We start from the raw sequence: 17,754 nt of genomic DNA on the forward strand, positions 1-17,754 counted from the left end.
TTATCTTGTGCTTTCTAATTTCAAAGTTAGACATGATTGAAGTTACTAGTAATGGGTTAGAAGACAATCCAGGAATTTAGTTGAAGCTCTTTAAATGTTTGTGGGCATCAGAAAAATAAATATAATAATAAAAATAGTAAGTTAAAAGGGAAGCTTTTAGTCCTACTAGAGTATCTTTTCTCACTCTCCTCCTCCAGGGATCGATGGGAAGTCCTTTAACAAGACCTACTCCGCGCTCCCCAGCAAGTTGGTCAAGTCCTCTCACTTCCCCAACCAATACATCACAGAACACTTTGTCACCAAGGTAATGTAGACTGGTGGTGTTACAATTCTACATTTAAGGCTTATAACACATTGTCCAAAATGTAACCCCATCAATGAAAGCATGGGCAAAATTTTGCACAAAATGACAGATGCTCAGAAATAATCCCTCTTCCTCCATAGAATGAAACTGCACAGCCTCCCAGAAGGGTCTGACATGCTGGCCTGAGGTGGAAAAGGGCTGTCCATCTCGGAATGCAAATGGATTAGCAAGAGAACAAACCAAAGTGTGCTTCTTTAACAAGTGTTAAAACATGTTATCTGATGTCATGGTTTAACCCCAGTTAACAACTAAGCATCATACAGCCACTCAGTATCCCCATGGTGGGATATGGTGGGCAATCAGAATATAAAAGAGAGAAAACTGAGATAAAGACAATTAATTAGGTAAAGCAAAAGCTGCATGTGCAAGCAACAATGAATTTGCTACCTCTTATGGCGGGTTCAGGTGTTCAGCTGTTCCCAGGAGAGCAGGGCCCCATCGCTTGTAGCAGTGACCTGGGAACTCAAGTGCCATGACTGTAAACATCCTTCCCCTCCTCCTTCCCTCAGTGATATATGCTTAGATGGTGATGCCATATGGTGTAGAATATCCCTTTGGTCAGTGGGGTTGGGTGTCCCAACCGTGTCCCCTTCCAGCTCCTTGTGTACCCCCAGGCCACTCGCTGCCAGGGCTGTGTGAGGAACAGAATAGGCCTTGGCTCTGTGTAAGCACTGCTCAGCTGTTCCTGGAACAGCCCTGTGGTAACAACCCCATTTCCAGCACAAGTCCAAAGCATAGCACCCCCAGCCAGCCACTGTGAGGAAAGTTCAATCTGTCCCAGCCGAAAGCAACACATTGGGTCATCAAACCAGATTTAATACTGGGGAGACTAAAGAAGTAATAGTTTACAAGTGTTTTTTATAGCGATGATGTTGTCAGCATAGTGGACATTGTAATTTTGCTTTTACCAGTCAACTTGCTGTCGAGTTCTATCAGTGCACCTTACTTTAGGACTTTTTTCAGAATAAGAGGATGGTGTAAAAATTCCAGTTGTTTAACATTCAGCAGAGTAAAACAGAGCAAAATAAGTTTTTCTTCAGGCAGATGCTCTTACCTAATATAACCTTTCCCTTATCTACTTCCAATGCTTTCTCTGTCAGTGGTAGTACACTTACTAAGGCATACCATAATTCAGATTTGTATTGTGAAGAGACAACTTTCTTAATGTATTTCAAAAAAGTAATAATTTGAGTAATATTTCCTGAGTTTCTGTAATTGCCTGCTAATGTGATTTAAAAGTACAGATCACAAAATAAATCCATCTTACTTCCTATGTCCTTCTCCATGGCCCACAGTGCATTTGACTATGACACTGAAAACATGAATTCTGAAGATATTTACAGCTCTCTTCGTGGAGTCACTGAAGCCATTCAGAATTTCAGTTATCGTAGTCAAGAAGATATGAATGAGCCTGTAAAACGAGATGCTAAAAAAGATGACAGTGATTCAGTGAGTATTTAAAGTCAGTCCATGTTAGTATCAGCAAACTAAGCTAGTGTCTGATTGATTACAGATAAGAAAGCATCTGTTTCAGGAGGTTTATATTCTTCTTAAATTGAGCATTTCTTCTGAATTACTTAAAAGCTTTAGAAAAATACATTCTTCATCTCAAATTGCATTTTGAAAATGTAAATGCTGATTTTACGTAGCAATGTCTCTGTGTTTAACATGTTAGCAATTTAGAAATCAGTGATCTTGCAAAACAGCTGAAATTATTTTTTTGAGAAGTTTGTATCCTAATATATGTTTTTCTGACTGTTTTATTTTATTTTGTATACAACCTGTGGGCTGTTAAGATGCAGTATTTAAGACTCCTGTTTCTGTGGAACTTTGGCTGTAAGATTTATTGAACTTGGCAACTGTTTATATGCTTAAACACATTTTTAATCACTTTGCATCAGACTTGTAAGATAAAATACAACTATTTTTGGTTTATGATTTTTTTTGGACAACATATGCTTTCCTTTTTTTCTGTTTTTTTTTGGTTGGTTTTTTTAAGGAAAGCAGCATTTAGGGAAGTAAGACTTCTTATTTGAAGGCTAGTTTCAAAGTTCTAAGCATTTTGGAATTTGTACTTTTTTGCTACATAAATGAATTAGTGATGTAGTTAACGGAAAGGTGTAAGAGTGTATTTCACACATGCTCATGTGTTACTTCCTCTCCTGCAGATTTGCAGTGCTTCTGGAATAGTGGACATGCGAGCAGGAAGTGGTGGGAGCGATACGGGTCGGACAGCTCTGGATAACAAAACGTCCTTACTCAACATGATGCCTCCCCACTCTTCACCACGCTCACGAGATTACAACCCATACAATTATTCTGATGGTATCAGTGCATTTAATAAATCTGCTTTGAAAGAAGCCATGTTTGATGATGATGCAGAGCAGTTTCCTGATGGTAAGATTCAGATTACATTCTGTGCTAGAAGAAAAATGGTGAGATTTGCTATCTGGGAGTTCAGCTTCTGAAGTTATTGTTTGGAAGATATGTATCACTTCTTTGAGAGGTTTTTACAAATTATATATTTTGAGTTAGTTTATTTGTTACTCATCTCTTTGAGCTACACTGTTGGATTACCTGGTATTTCTAGAGTAAGGGTAAAAATGAAGGAAATGCTGAACTATGTTGTATACTTGTGGAAGCACATCCTTTATCCGTATTGCTAGTATAAATTTACTTACCAGATTGTTTTATGATTGAAATTTAAAGCAGGAGGGTGGAGAAAAAATTTACAACAAGGAAGTAAAACTGGATCAAACAGGTTTGGGAATTAGGTGAAAGATTAAGTATTTTGTTAGTAATATATTTGTATTTGAAACATGGCATTGGCATTTTCTATTGACTAAACATTATTTTTAAATGAAAAAAAACAAACCAGCTTTTTACCAGGAATGTGGTTCATCCAGCCCATGTAAATCTAGGAACATGGGTTGGTGTTTTGTAGGCTTCCAGAGTTTCTTCATTATATTTTTCCGTATATCTTTAGGTAATTTTTTTATATCTCTGTGTTAAGAAGGTTCCAAAGTAGCACTACTACCATTATTTTAATTAATAGTCAGCAGTTCTCATAATCTGGTATTCACTGTTGTTCAGCTATAGATCAAGTTTTTAAGTAAGCACTTTCTTAATAGCAAGGGACAAAGTAATCATCTCCTTTCCACATTTTGGTTTTGTCATTCTGCAAAAGATGTGTTACAGAAACAGTTGAAAAACAAAGTTATTTTTTGACATGGTGTTTTATTCATCTATCCTATAAGTTGGCTTTAAGTTTGCATCGAATCAAAACTAAATCCAAGTATGGTGCATTTTTTTTTTGTTTTTCTTACATATCATGAAGAAGCACATAGTGTAGCCAGGTATTATCTTCTGAAAAAGATTGAGGGAAAAGCACAGTTTTACAAATCATGTCATGTACATATTAATAATTAAATAGCTTTGCCATCCACATAGAGAGCCAGGTTATGTTCAAGATTCTGTATTAAGGGATCTTGTTTTACATGGGAGAAGCCTCCTACCTTCTGACAACTTAATTTTGGGTATTGCATTAAACCAGATGGAGTCTGTGCTGTGCCAGCATGATCCAATTTTGTAACAACTCAGGACTGGCTGGAGTGAAGCATCCCCGTCCAGTATGAGACCATTTTGTCCTGGTTGGAGGAGTAGTGCAATGCATTATTTAGGTCTGCTCTTTAATAGGTTTTGATGAAGTACTTGCTTTCATTCCTGTGTTGTTCACCCATAGTATTTAGTTGTATCATGTACATTCTGTTATTTGTGTGTTACTTTTAGAATTTCACTGGGATTATTTGCAAAAAGTCTGCAAGAGAAAGGATACATTGGCAAAATACCTTGTACCTACAAACTCCTCTGTTGAGAGTTACACACTTCCCCATAAACCTGAATGGCTAATTTGACATAAGTTATCAGTTTTTGGAAATGCCACAAAATTGCTGCTTGTTCCTGACACAAAGTTGCATTAGTACTGGATTCCCAGCTATCCTGTCATGCATTACTGACAGAAGGATGTGGAAATACAAGGCTAGGTGGGAAAACCTTAGCTGCTCCTACAGTCTTGTTAACAGCACTGGGGCAGGAATTTGTATTTTACAGATGGTTTGTCTGGCAGTCGAAAATTTTCTGTGGAAGAGATGCCACAGTGTGCCTCACATAACTCACACTTGAGTGTTTTGCTTCTCTTACGTAAAAAGGTTTTCAGAGTAACTGCATAAATCTTCCAACCACTTGCACTTTGTTTTTTCCCCAAAAATCTTTATCTGAAGCAGAGGGAAACCTGGCTCTCCAAGTCATTTCCAGACTTTAAAGCAGTTCACAGTCTCTGTTTGAAAAACAGTGCTCTTCTCCAAAGAAGCTTATTTATTTCAGCTTACTTCCATGGATTGCACTTTGCAAACATCTTCCTTTTTACCTCCCACTTTGTACATGGGCTTAAGATTTCTGCTTCTGTGTCTTGCCTTACACTTGGCATTTTTTTTTCAGACCATTCCTTTGATTTTACATTATAATTTTCAGTTCTTACTCTGTTCTTCAGAACATTTTTGATTGCTCCTAAAGTGATGTCATCTACAGATTTTCTAAGTTGGCTCCACATTCCTTTGTAGCACTAACAAATGCATCCAGCGGAACCAGGCTCTGCACACATCCAAGCAAGGACATCATTTGTATCCTCCTGCTTTAATAGAAAGCCCTTTATAATCCAGTCACCCTGCAAGTGATACATCAAGTTTTGCACTTGCTTTATTTGCTTTTTTGGCCATCATGTTTGCATGATGGCAGCTTTTATATTAAGATGCTGTGAGTGGCAGTAGGAAAACCTTTCCTAAATTCAGGACATACCTACATATGTTCCTTTTTAACCCCTACACTGTTTGTCTTCTCAAAAGGATATTATTTAATTGGTTTGATAAGAGCTGTTCTTCATAAATTATTTCTATCTAATGCATATTTTAATTCATTCAAATGAAGGAGTTGCATCTGCTGTTCTTCATTTGTGTTGTGTTTCCTTTCTGAAAAAGAAATTTTGAGAAAAGACTTTGAACATGACTTCTTTTATGCTTCTCCATTCTTACCTGGAGAATGTTTGGAAATTAAATACTGGGTGATAAGTCATACAAAGGAATGGAAAAGGCAAGCTGAAGAGGCACATCCCTCTTGGTTATCTTCATATTCTTCAGTTATGTAGTCCACTACAGGAGCTTCTTTCCTCCCCTTATTCCTGCATGGACATGGCTATTACGTTCCCTTCTCTTTAACCCTTCCATCATGGCTATTACCTTCCCTTCTCTTTAACCCTTCCATCCATACATTTAAGATGACACTACGGTGAAAATACTTTAATTAAACAGATAAGAGTAGTTTTGCTAATGAAGTGTCAATATGCATTCTCTGAAATTGGATTTGCTATAGCTATAATCCTTACAGTTTGGTAGAGCAAGTATAGGAGTGCTGCCAGTAAAAGTAATCATCTTGCTTCCATAAAAATGACTGTCCATTCTGCTCATCTCCTTTAAATAATAACTGACCTAATGCAATTTCAGTCTGCCCTTTAGTCAAACATTAATCATCCATTAATACAGAGGCAGCAGAAGTGTTTGTAGTTTGTTTTCAGATGCTGGCGCTCCTATTTATTCATGCAAAGCAGAATACAAATAGGAATGTGGGGTTCAAAACCAGCATGATTTTTACAGTAGCTGATGTGTGATTTAAAGATATTTAATTCTGTAGTACTCAGCATTTACTGTTTTCTTTTAAAAAGTGCTTTGTACAGCATTTGTAAGTTCAAGGGCTGTGATTTCTCAGTGTATGATATAATTAATTTGTTATGGAGGATGTATTTAATGTGTTAGTTAATACATGCAGTCATTTCAGGAAAGGTGCAATGCATTTGCATTGTATGCCAGAACTTCCAAATTTTCACCTTAGGAAAAGGCATATTTCTGTTAATTTATCCAAATGTTTCAGTGCATAGATGGAAGCTATATACTTCCCTTTCTGAAAGGCTAAATGGGTCTCAGTGATGGATTAAAGATACTCAAGTTGATACTCAAGTTTTCATTATGACTTTTCATAAGTTTCTTGATGGTGTGCAAATCACTCTGTTTGCAGTCCAGTGTTTACAAATACAGGTTGTATTAATAATGTATTTTTCCATTATCATGGAATCCTCTCTAATAAAAACTAAAATCCAGAGCCATCTCTTAATTAATTGGTTTTGGGATCTATGGGGCTAATAGCCCTGGTTTGCCTTTATTTCAGCTCTTTTGTACCAAGAACTATTGTACTTCCCCCCCCCCCCCCCCCGCCCCCATTTGTTTTAGCAACCTAGCTATTGTGGAATCATGGCTTACAAAAGTCTAAACAATTCTGTAATACTAACAGAGAAAATATTTTTTTTCATCTTGAATGGAAGAGTCATATGGGAAAGATGTCCCATGTATATATCAGCTGTAAAAGGATGCAGAGAGAGTACTTAGTGGGTGCTGCCAGCCTAAAAACTGCAGTAGACTAAGGCTGCAAGGGAGCTTTTGCTGTGTCATTGTAGGGGTTTGGGAGGGGTTGTAAGCTTGTTCAGCAGTGTTGGCTGAATTGTTACTGAAAATGTAGTAGCCAAACTGCAATTCTTACAGGCAAATGTGGGGAAAAAAACAAATGCATGCTTGAAGATGAGCAAGTCATACTAGAATATATCCTTTAGTTGTACAACAGGCACTATTATTATTGTCTGCAGTAACTGTGTTTGTGCATTTCTTTTTGACAGAGCCTCCCATGGACCATTCTGATCTGGTTGCAGAGCTACTGAAAGAGTTATCAAACCATAATGAGAGAGTTGAAGAAAGAAAGGCTGCCCTGTATGAGCTCATGAAGTTAACTCAGGAAGAGTCTTTTGGTGTTTGGGATGAGCACTTCAAAACAATACTTCTTCTGCTGCTTGAAACGCTTGGAGATAAAGAGGTAAATTCAGAAACATCCAGTTAAGAATGTTAACATAGTATATGGCTTGCTTTCAGTACCTTTTACATTTGTATGAGTTGTAGAAAGGGCACAAATTCCAGTTAGTGGTGGAAAAAAAAAAAACAAAACTGTGGGAATACAAAAGTGCCATGAAGTCCAATTCCTCTGATGGTCAAAAGGACATCAGTGATACTTAATTTCTGCAGGATTCCTATTTGTGGATTCTGATGTATTAGATTGAATGAAACATTTTTGCACTGAGATTCAAAGTTTATCTGTTTACAGCCCCTGAATGAATTTGGAATATCAAAACATCACGTGTGGCAAAGCATTTAAAAATTTGTTTCTAAAATACAGTAATACTAGTTGTGAAGAGACTGAGTTCTTTTTATGCAATAGTTATCTATAAAGGCCATGTTTTTGAATTTACTCAGGATCAAAAAGACACTGTTTGATTTTTTAAATAATTGTATAAAGAAAAAGTAAAAAATGTGTTTATTTGCATGATGGTTTTATCAGCACCTGTGTTTGCAACTTAACTTGTAGGTAGCATAGATAAGTCAAAATAATTTAGTAGTGTATTTATGATAGATCACCTGAATTTTCTGCAAAAAAAAAGATTGAAGAGATTTTTTACCTACTTTTATTTGTTAACACTAGATTGAGCCTGTATATGTGTGCAAAGCATAATCAGATATTTTTCCATTATTAAAGATTTTTCCAGCAGCTGAACAAATGTTAAAAGCATATGTCTGTTTAAAGATGCATAACTCATTTATTTTAATATTGAATCTTTAGCATGCAATTAGAGCTTTGGCACTGAAAGTCCTAAGAGAAATTCTAAGAAACCAGCCAGCAAGGTTTAAGAATTATGCAGAGCTCACAATCATGAAGACTTTAGAAGCACATAAGGATCCTCATAAGGAGGTCAGTTATCAGTTATTTTATTTGTTTACGGTTCTATTATTATAAAATTATTACAAAATGAAGGAGCTGTCCAGAAAATGTGAAATAATCAGTTCTTACTGAGGAAGTAATTTTTTTTAATAACGAGCATATTATTATATGTTTAATAAAAATGATATTATTAGTTCACATGGGTATGCAAGAAAAAAAACAACTCAGCAGTTCTGAAAACTCTTGAATGGTTAATATCATCCCTAATAACAATTGCCTTGGGTGCCATCCCACTGGTCTGTGTAACCAACAGTTTGTTACCATGGCTCTTCAAGGAATAATTGAAAGGTGCTTTTTCCTTGTTTGGCATCTTAAGCCGAATATAAGTGTCCTAGAGATGTAAAACAAGCTTTTGGATTGCAGTGAGGTTTATGGTTGAGAGATGAGACTAAACAAGACAAGGAATTGTCAACCCTTTCCATTCTGCTCCATTTGAAAGCGTGGCTTTGAATAGGGTGTTAAGAGAAAATGCACAAGAATATGTCAGTGGGGGAGGTGCTTGTGCCAGGAATAGAGAGGGGATTCAGGAGAAGGCTGAATGTAACCTTGCTCAGTTATTTGTGATGCCTGCATACACAATAAAGGACAATGCATGTAAATGTAGGAAACACGGATACAATAACGAACCCAATATTCAGTTTCCGACATCAGTGTCACTGATGCTGTTGAAAGAATCCATGTTTATTGCTAAATGACTACATATTCCTCATGCAAGGGCACTTTGTGGAATTTACTGTGGAGTTTCAGGCTTTGAAGTCAACGTAATTCCTCCCATCCCATGACTTTATCACTCATTTGATACTCGTTTCTCTTTTCCCTGTGCTCTCTGGATTTGTTTCATACGCTGTATTTATTACAGTGTCATTTCCCCATTGTTCCTTCTCTGTTCCTGTGCTTTTTTCCCTCTCATCATTTTGTGTGTTAGGAGTGAGAGAGTAAAAGATGGAGAGAAAATTTTGAAGGTTTTTGCACATCACTGTGTACCGCTCATTCTGTACAGTGGATCCCCTTGTTAGATGGCAGATGCCACCACAGCACCAATGTGAAGATCAGATGTTAATTTTCTCTGTGGTGCCCTTGTGTTTTGAGATTGTGTACCTGTTGAAGTCCTCCCTAATTATGCTTATTTTGCTTGTTCTGCGTGTTCTTTGGGCTTAAAGTACTATCTTGTCATAGTCTCTTTCAAAACTGTAGGGGAAGAAAAACAGCTTGATTGGATTCTACAGTTACCAATCCAGGCATGTCATTAAACACACCTTTGAAATGAATGTCAAAGCATGTTTTATCAGTGATCTCTGACCTAACAAGCAATAGCAAATGGCAACACAAGAAATAACAGGCTTACAAAGGTGATATTTCAATATGTGGTTGGAGGGTATGCAGAATATAGAAATTTCAGATCCTATTAAACAAGCAGGTTTGAAAAACTGGTATATGTATTGCCAAGGGCATAGTAGCCACAGAGTATTGAGAGGAATTGTGGTTTTAGAAAATAATGCCCAATGGCTGAACTCTTTATTATATTTCTATAATACTGCAGACGTCTTGATAGAAAATTGTTATGCACAAGACCTTTACTGCCAGAAAATAGACCACAGACTCAGAGTCTTACACAAATCACTTTTCTGTGTCTTTTTCTTTCAATAGGTGGTGAGATCTGCTGAAGAAGCTGCTTCCATGCTGGCCATTTCCATTAGCCCAGATCAGTGCATCAAAGTTCTCTGTCCAATTATCCAAACCGCAGATTACCCCACTAATCTGGCTGCAATCAAAATGCAGACAAAAGTTATAGAAAGAGTATCTAAAGAAACCCTTACTCAGCTTTTACCAGAGATTGTGCCAGGTCTAATACAGGTAAGGAGAGAAGAAAGAAGAAAAAAACAGATTAATAAAAAGAAACTGTATACATATGAGTTGCAAAGACTTTTTAAAAACAGTACCACTTGGTTCTTATGAAGGATTTTACTTGTCTGATGGCTGCCTTGACCCAAAATACTTTCAGTAGTGGGAACAATCTCTTTGATTAGCAGGGAGCTAAATTATAACCGTGATTAGGACTCGGGAAATCTCAGTAGGATATAAAGTCCTGGTTATATAGGTAAGCTTGGTGGATACTTCCAGTTCTAAGATAGTTCTTTGTCGTTTGTAACTTTTTCCAAGTTACATAAAAAATTTGATGTGAAATTGTCTGTGTTTTGTGTATAATTGTAGGGGTTTATCAGCTGGGGCTTTTGGGAGGCAAGAGAAAAGAGCAGTTTGTAAAGTTTAATAAAATAAGAAGAATATCCAAGTTTTCTCTTTCTTTGTCTTTAAAACTGAAAATTTTACCACCGTATTATCATTTTAAGAACCAGAAGACATTTATTTTTCTTCATAGATCCAGACTCCTTAGAGTTGGTATCTTCAGTCTGCAGATTTCTATCTTTAATGAGTGTGATCCAGTCATACATCTGCAGGAAAATATAGGCAGAGAAGGGGCCCACTGGAAATGGAGTCTGAGTGAGACAGCCAGGCATGGAGTGATAGAAAAATGGCAAAAGAAACAAAAATAATTGAAGAATGAGATGAGGGTTAGCAAAAGAGTGTTTAGCTTTTAAGAGAGTTCTTCATTCAGTCAGGAAGCTCTAAATTGTGAGTGGTCTTTTGCTTTAAGTAAATAGCTGTATAATCTAGAAAAGTTCTCTTATGTGCTCACCTCTTGCATGGAAGCAGCTCTGTTTTCAGTTTAACTTATGAACAGGACTGTGTGGGTTTTAAATTCACCTTGGAAAATTATTATCAATGGCTATTAATATGCAGTCTGCTTTTTAACTGCATGCTCTTTATTTGTATGTTTGGTTTTTTGTTGGAATGCTTCATTGGGCTACACTGGCATTAATTTACCATAGACGTCAATATATTTATTATAGTAAGTAGCTTTCTGGGGCTTTTAATTATTAACTGATAAGGTATTAATGTAAATTTTATTGCTTTCTAGGGTTATGATAACTCAGAGAGCAGCGTTCGTAAGGCATGTGTTTTCTGCCTTGTAGCCATTCATGCAGTAATTGGTGATGAACTTAAACCACATCTCAGTCAACTCACTGGCAGTAAAGTAAGTAAAAGACACAGTTTAAAGAAATCTTTGCTCATCATTGCATCTATGTGTTTGCATTTTGGTTGCCATTGCCAGCAAGTTTCAAAGAAGTGTGTACTTGAAAGAGACTGTCAGTTGTATTAATACGCCTTCGTTGTAAAATATTCAAAACTGAGAGTCCACAGGTCTTTTATATGCAAGTGTGCAAACTTTTGTGTAAAGATAATTACTAAACTGTTTCTTACTACTTTTAATGCAGTCAGTTCCTTGTATGCTGGTAGCAGTGATAATGGTGGTATTCAGCAGGCTTTTCCTATCAGTGTTTCTTCTGTTTGTTTCCATGCAAGTTCTGATTGAAAAACAGGGAGCATAGTATGTCCATGTTACATACAGCAGTTCCATTTATTCTTCCTCCTTGTTATTTTGCTTTCACCATTCTTTTCAGTATCTCTGATTTGAAATAATAAGAACCAGTCTCTGGTCCTTTTTATTTCAGGATATTTATGACTTCATTGGCATCTTTTTCATGCAGTTTTTTGCATCTAAACAGCTGTATGTTAGTTGTGAATCTCTTTGTCCTTGGGAGTAAAACAGGACAATTAATTTTGTGTGTCTGTGAATAAGGCAGTTCTATCTTTAAAACAGTCTCTGGAAGTGATTGTATTTAAAGTGACTCTAGACAATAGTGGAAGCTTTAGTACATACCAGTATTGGCAACTCTGACTACAGGCTTAAACCTCAGCAGTAACTTAAAAGATAAAGAAACCCAAACCACTACCATATTTAGAAAAGCATTATAATTGGAGGAAAAAAATCCATCAATCTTAATCTAGCTACTTTATATCATATTATTTAGAGAAGCTTGAGCAGTTTCCTTGTGACAAATTCTACTTCGATGTTTTCATTAGCATGTACGTTCCTTTTGAATAACCATGTAAAGTACAATTTTGCTTTTAGGGAAAAGAAAAAGGATTAATGTCTATTCTGTTGTACTGTTTCTGTGGTTAGTCTCTACAGCTTGCAAATACTAAACAGAGTTAATTTCTGGTTTAAATTTGCAGATGAAATTATTGAACCTTTACATCAAACGTGCACAAACAGGCTCTGGAGCAGGGGATACAGCAGCAGATATGTCTGGACAAAGCTAATGAAGCTGACAAGAGTTAACCAGGTCTCCTAAAGCAAGGGCAAGGCCCTCTTCAGTGAAAGGAAAATCCTTAACATGCAACTTCTGGAACTTTTTTCTTGTTTTGTTTATTTTCCTCCCCTTTCTTTGTTATTTTTCTTTTGTTCAGGGTTTTGGGGTTTTTTTTTCTTTAACCAGTGGCTGTCCTCAGCCTGCATGAGACTGTTGCAATAGAATTATTCCAAATCTAAGGAAAAACAGTATTAACATCAGTTGATCAAAGCAGAATAAAAATTTAAAATAATCTTATCCATCAGTTACCCTGTTCATAATCCTCTGTGTCTTCCCATTAACTTTTGCCAGTGTTACTGTATTAAAAATAATGATTTCTTTAATGCTAATTAAAAAGGTATGCTTTAAGCTTCAGAAGTTAAAATATAAATTCTGTTGCTTTTCTTCAGCTGCAGATAACATTACTTTTTTATTGCTGTTTTGTTTGAGCATCATGTCCTTTGCTAGAAACAAGAAGTGATGTGAAACAAGGCTGAACTAGTCTGAACTGCAGTGAGACTCGTTCACTGTGTTGGTGGTTCATCATCTTATTTACAGCTTGTTTGGGATATTCTGGAGATTGAGAAATATGCCTATAAAAAGAAAGCTGGATCGATCCAGTTCTGTCACAGTGATATTGTTCATTGGTTGTATGTTTGTTGCATAAATAAGAATTTCGTGTGCGCAGCAGAGGACTGGTACAACCAGTACCTCTTAATGTGGGAGACAGCCCTGCCAGGGCAGCACTGCCGAGCTGGTGACAGTGTGGCAGCCTGCTGGTGAGCAGCAGAGTTCATGGTCACTTGATGGACGTGAACCATCCTTGTCACCTTTCGTTCTTCAAGCAGGATGCTTCAGAATGGAGTGCTCTGCCCAAGCATGCTCAGTATGTATTTATCTTTATCACTAGAATGTTTCCTCTCAACCTAATTGCTGGAACAAGTAGTCTTGTATTGTAACTCACATGGGATCTTATGACAACAGTGCAGAAAACTATTTATTCCTTACCTTCCGAAAAGCACCAAGATTTTTCTGCATTGAATTTAAATGGGGGGAGGGGGGAATAGTCACAAATGCTATGGATCTCGCCACCTTTTAATTTAAAGAAAAATATATATTTTGGATGAGTAGGAAAAGCTGCACCAAATTATTTGCATGGTTTTCTTGAATAGCATCCTCAAGACCCATCTGGATTAAGGTGTGGAAATGTTTCAAGGGTTTGTTTTTCCATTTTTGAAAAAGAGTTAGTATATTGTGAATAATGGTTCTTTGTATTTATGAAGTTGATAATGGAAAGAGAGCAAAGATAAGTAAATGTGTCCCTAAATGTTGTCTTCTCCTTTTTTTTTCTCTTTCTTTTCCCTTTTTTTTTCTTTTATATAAGCAGCAAGCTAATTAAGTGAGAAATGGGATGAAACAGTGCCCTTCCCAGGAATAGTGGAACTTTTTTTCCTGGCGTTATTTTCCCTTTGACTGTGATTTTGTCTAGTTGAAGGAAGTGTATCCTGATAAGAGAGAAAATAGTGGTGCCAAGGATGATGATCTATGCTAGGCTAAAATTCTCTCTACCTCTTCAGGGTGACTAATTTTGACTGAGCTGCTGCATATAGCACCCAATAGAAGAACTATCTACAGAAAATTTTTTTTTTTTTTTTTTCCAAATTATCACTTAAGATGTATTCAAAACTCTATTCTTCAACATTGCAGCCAAATATCATAAGAAACTACTTATATACTTTACCTGCTAGGAACCCTGAAAAACAAAACTTAATAAAAATTAAGTCAGATGCTTGTAGTTAACATGAAAGGTTGTTTTTACTTTAGTTTGAAGTGAATGCGATAGAAAGAGCTAAGACATGGTTATTAAAGAAGCAATGCCATTGCAGAGATTTATTTGGAGGAAAAGTTGTAGAAATATATGTAAAGACTTAAACCCAAGACTGTCATAACTCATTGCTAGCCCTTTTTAGCAGCTACATGAAGAAAATAGTATCTCCTCCTTCTTTCCTTTGTTATGTGTAACATCCTTGTTGTTTTCTACTGTTTAATTACATTGTGTATTTATAGTTCTATGCTTACCATTGTGCATATACTGGCAATAAAATGTACATAACATTACTTAAAAGATTAGCAATGTATACATTCTGGTTTTTCTGTTTTATTTGATCACATGCTATAAGAAAAATTATAAATGTTATTCATACAGCATTGGTTAAAAAAATTTATCTTAATGTTTTGTGCATCCAAATGATGTTTCTTTATACGGTTTTGTTACTAAATCTGACTTGGCATTTGAGAACGTGCTGTGAATATAGGTATATCAGACAACTTTTTTAAAAATTTAATAGAATCTTTATGAACACGGTTTCCTTCATATGGGCAGATTTTTTGCTTATTATTTCATTTATTTGTACATTATACATCATTTACATTTTATTTTTTTAATATTTAAAAATATTTTTCAGTCTGCACTCTTGTAGTTTTTACATTTTAATTATACAAAAGGTCACGTCAAAAAATTGCACAAATATTCTAAGCTTAATAGCCCTGTATGTTATTCCCGCATTTTGTATAGGTAATATTTATTTTCAGAGAGCCATTGCAAGGTGACTGTTACTTGTCATCCTTTTGAAGATGCTGTTTCATACTGAAAATATAAGTTATTGAAACATACCGTATATATTCTGGATGAAACCTAGTTTTTTTACATGTAAACAAAAAATATGGTTTTTTATCCCCTATATGACTGAAAAATTTTGCTCCAGGTAGAGGGGAGGAAGATATTTACCTGAAGTTTGTTCATCAGTTTTGCTTTGAAGCTGCCTTAAAAATGTTTTAAGTGAAGATATCCCATGTATTAAAAATCTCAATGCAATATATTTAAATGAATATTTTACTTACAATATGACTAGTTTTGTTTGCAGCAGAGATGGGGTTGCTATCTTTGTAAACAGATAGAATCTATTTATATTACATAAACCCATCATAATGTAAGAATTCGGAAAGAAAATTATTTCCACAGCAGCCAGTTGATCAGATTCACTGCATTGCTTTTTGCCTTTATTTCCTATATTATAAGTAGATATTAGCTCAGTTAAATTCAAGGAATGATTAGTCATGCCTTATGTTCCTGCTGGAGGTGGTGTCTCTAATGGATTAGCATAAAGATCTGGGAAAAAATAGGACAGTTATAAGTTGCTGTTCTTTCAGACAGGGTTTCTATATGTTCCTTCTAATATCCTGTGAAGATAGGTCAATGCGGTAATTTGAATATTGAAATGTAATTCTTAAAGGTTGGGTTTGGGCTTTAAAAAAGAGGAAGGAGAAAAAAAGCTACATGCAGAATCAGGATGGAAAATGAATATTGTGGATGTCTCAGACTTGGATGTCATTTGCTTTAAAGAATTTTGCGTAACACATTATGTTCAGATGAAGTCTTAGCAAGGAAGTTGGGATAATAAATGTAAATTGAAAGGAGAGCTCATCATGTAAATTTTCCTGAGTTGGCTTGCTTGTTTGTTTTTGAAGATAAAGGTTGGAACAGATTGAGTTGTGCTTATTATTTGTGGTCTGAGTCACAGAGCAAAAAGAACAAACATCTGGATCCTGAAACACGTACATATTCTTAATGGTTTCTATCCATGTTTAAACATTTAAGTCACAAACATACCCCTGAAAAAATTCTATTAAGAATGCAGGCCTAAACTGCTTACAGTTTGAATTTTCAGCAACGGAATTTAAATGCTGAATGTGGCATTGTCCCTTTGGAAACAATCGTAAAAGAGAAAATAATTTTGAGAAATAAATCTGTTGAATTATGTTACAGTATACTCCCTATGGGAGGTGAGTGAGAACGGTTCCACTGGCTGTGGTAACTTGCACTGTGTTAGGCTGGGACTTCACAAACACAGAGAAACAATAAACATCAATGTGATGGGGATGCATAAGCAGTTCGGAACTGGAGGATCATCTGGAGAACAATTATCTGTTGTTATTCTCCCAATTAAAACAGTAAACTGATGAGTTTTGCAATTGCAGTCTACTTCCAGGTAAGAGAAAAGTCAATACTGAGCTCACTTAAGAAAGCATCTTTAAATTCTCCCCCACATGAGTTTTCCAACTCATTAAAAGTACATACTTTAAAGATTTGCTTCATAATTTATATGTTCTCTTCCTTTTTTTAAAACATAGAAGATTTTCAGAAATGTAGGAAGCTTGAAGAACTAATTGTGCTAGTCTGGCAAAAAATCTTAACTTGACTTACTCTTTTCCTATATTTTGTTAGTGTTTCTATGTCTTAGTGTACTTTAAGAGCTCAGAGTTTCCAAGCTGTGCAGCTTGGATTGTCCCAGTTGAAGAAGTTGTGTTCATTTGCTAATAGGATTTTAGGATAGTAAGTGAGTTTTCTAAGAAATTTGCAAGCAGTTTTGAATACTGTGTGATTTCTGTTGAATATAAAAATTCTGTCACTTTTGATGTATTTTAGATAGATATAAGTGATCTTAGTGGAAATACTTTGAGGAAGTAAGTTTTGAAAAAATTCTGGATGGTGAAACATGGAAAATACTTCTTCGGTGGAAAAAGAAACATACCTGCATATAAATGTTTGATATCCACTTATATTGATATCAGATAGGAGGTGAAAAGGTAACTGAACTTGATCTTGGGCATCACAGTTTTACAAGTTTTCTTCTTCAGTATCCTCTCTTACCTAGATCATGATATTTTCCACCAATGCTGATCTTTGGACCTGTGTAAACTCATGTTACAGCCTGGAGATGGTTCTGATAACCTTATGTGAGGATTCAAAAATCCTGACATATCCTAAATTCAAAAGCAGTCCCTTTCTGTCCAAGGACCACCTGTAGCAGTTAAAAACAAATATGCAGATTTAAGTTATGCATATTCTCAAAAGTCAGCTGGACTGGTTTAGGTACTCCCTCACCATCTATTCATCTCTGCCTGTGGCAGAATACCTTGGAGGGCGCTTCCCTAATATGTTCCCCAATCTGATTTGTCTGGAATAATCCCAGACTGGTCCTCCAGCAGCACCAAGGGCTCACAAACCTGTGCCAGAGAATGGATGAATGTCTGTCGTGGGCTGAGGGGGTCTGCCTGTATGGGGGCAGTGGTGGGGGAGGAAATACAAGAAAACCCAAACCCACCTGTTTCTTAGCGCAGTGTGGTTAACCTGAGCACATACAGCTCATG

The 17,754-nt window shown here is 36.1% G+C and overlaps 1 protein-coding gene across 50 annotated transcripts in view; it reads left to right on the forward strand.

Annotated features, from left to right (window-relative positions):
• The window catches only part of CLASP2 (cytoplasmic linker associated protein 2), a 143,961-nt gene extending 129,288 nt beyond the window's left edge, over positions 1 to 14,673 (forward strand). For all 50 annotated transcript variants that reach the window (XM_064419082.1, XM_064419152.1, XM_064419091.1 and 47 more), the window contains 8 exons: positions 198 to 304; positions 1,660 to 1,813; positions 2,533 to 2,761; positions 7,140 to 7,333; positions 8,132 to 8,260; positions 9,938 to 10,144; positions 11,268 to 11,384; positions 12,428 to 14,673. In XM_064419082.1, coding sequence (XP_064275152.1) covers positions 198 to 304; positions 1,660 to 1,813; positions 2,533 to 2,761; positions 7,140 to 7,333; positions 8,132 to 8,260; positions 9,938 to 10,144; positions 11,268 to 11,384; positions 12,428 to 12,514 — 1,224 coding nt within the window. In that variant the 3' untranslated portion in view covers positions 12,515 to 14,673. The remainder of the gene's footprint in view (positions 1 to 197; positions 305 to 1,659; positions 1,814 to 2,532; positions 2,762 to 7,139; positions 7,334 to 8,131; positions 8,261 to 9,937; positions 10,145 to 11,267; positions 11,385 to 12,427) is intronic.
• Positions 14,674 to 17,754: the final 3,081 nt, after the last annotated feature.

This window comes from Passer domesticus, chromosome 1, assembly GCF_036417665.1.
Source record: "Passer domesticus isolate bPasDom1 chromosome 1, bPasDom1.hap1, whole genome shotgun sequence".
In the NCBI taxonomy this organism is placed as follows: Eukaryota; Metazoa; Chordata; class Aves; order Passeriformes; family Passeridae; genus Passer; species Passer domesticus.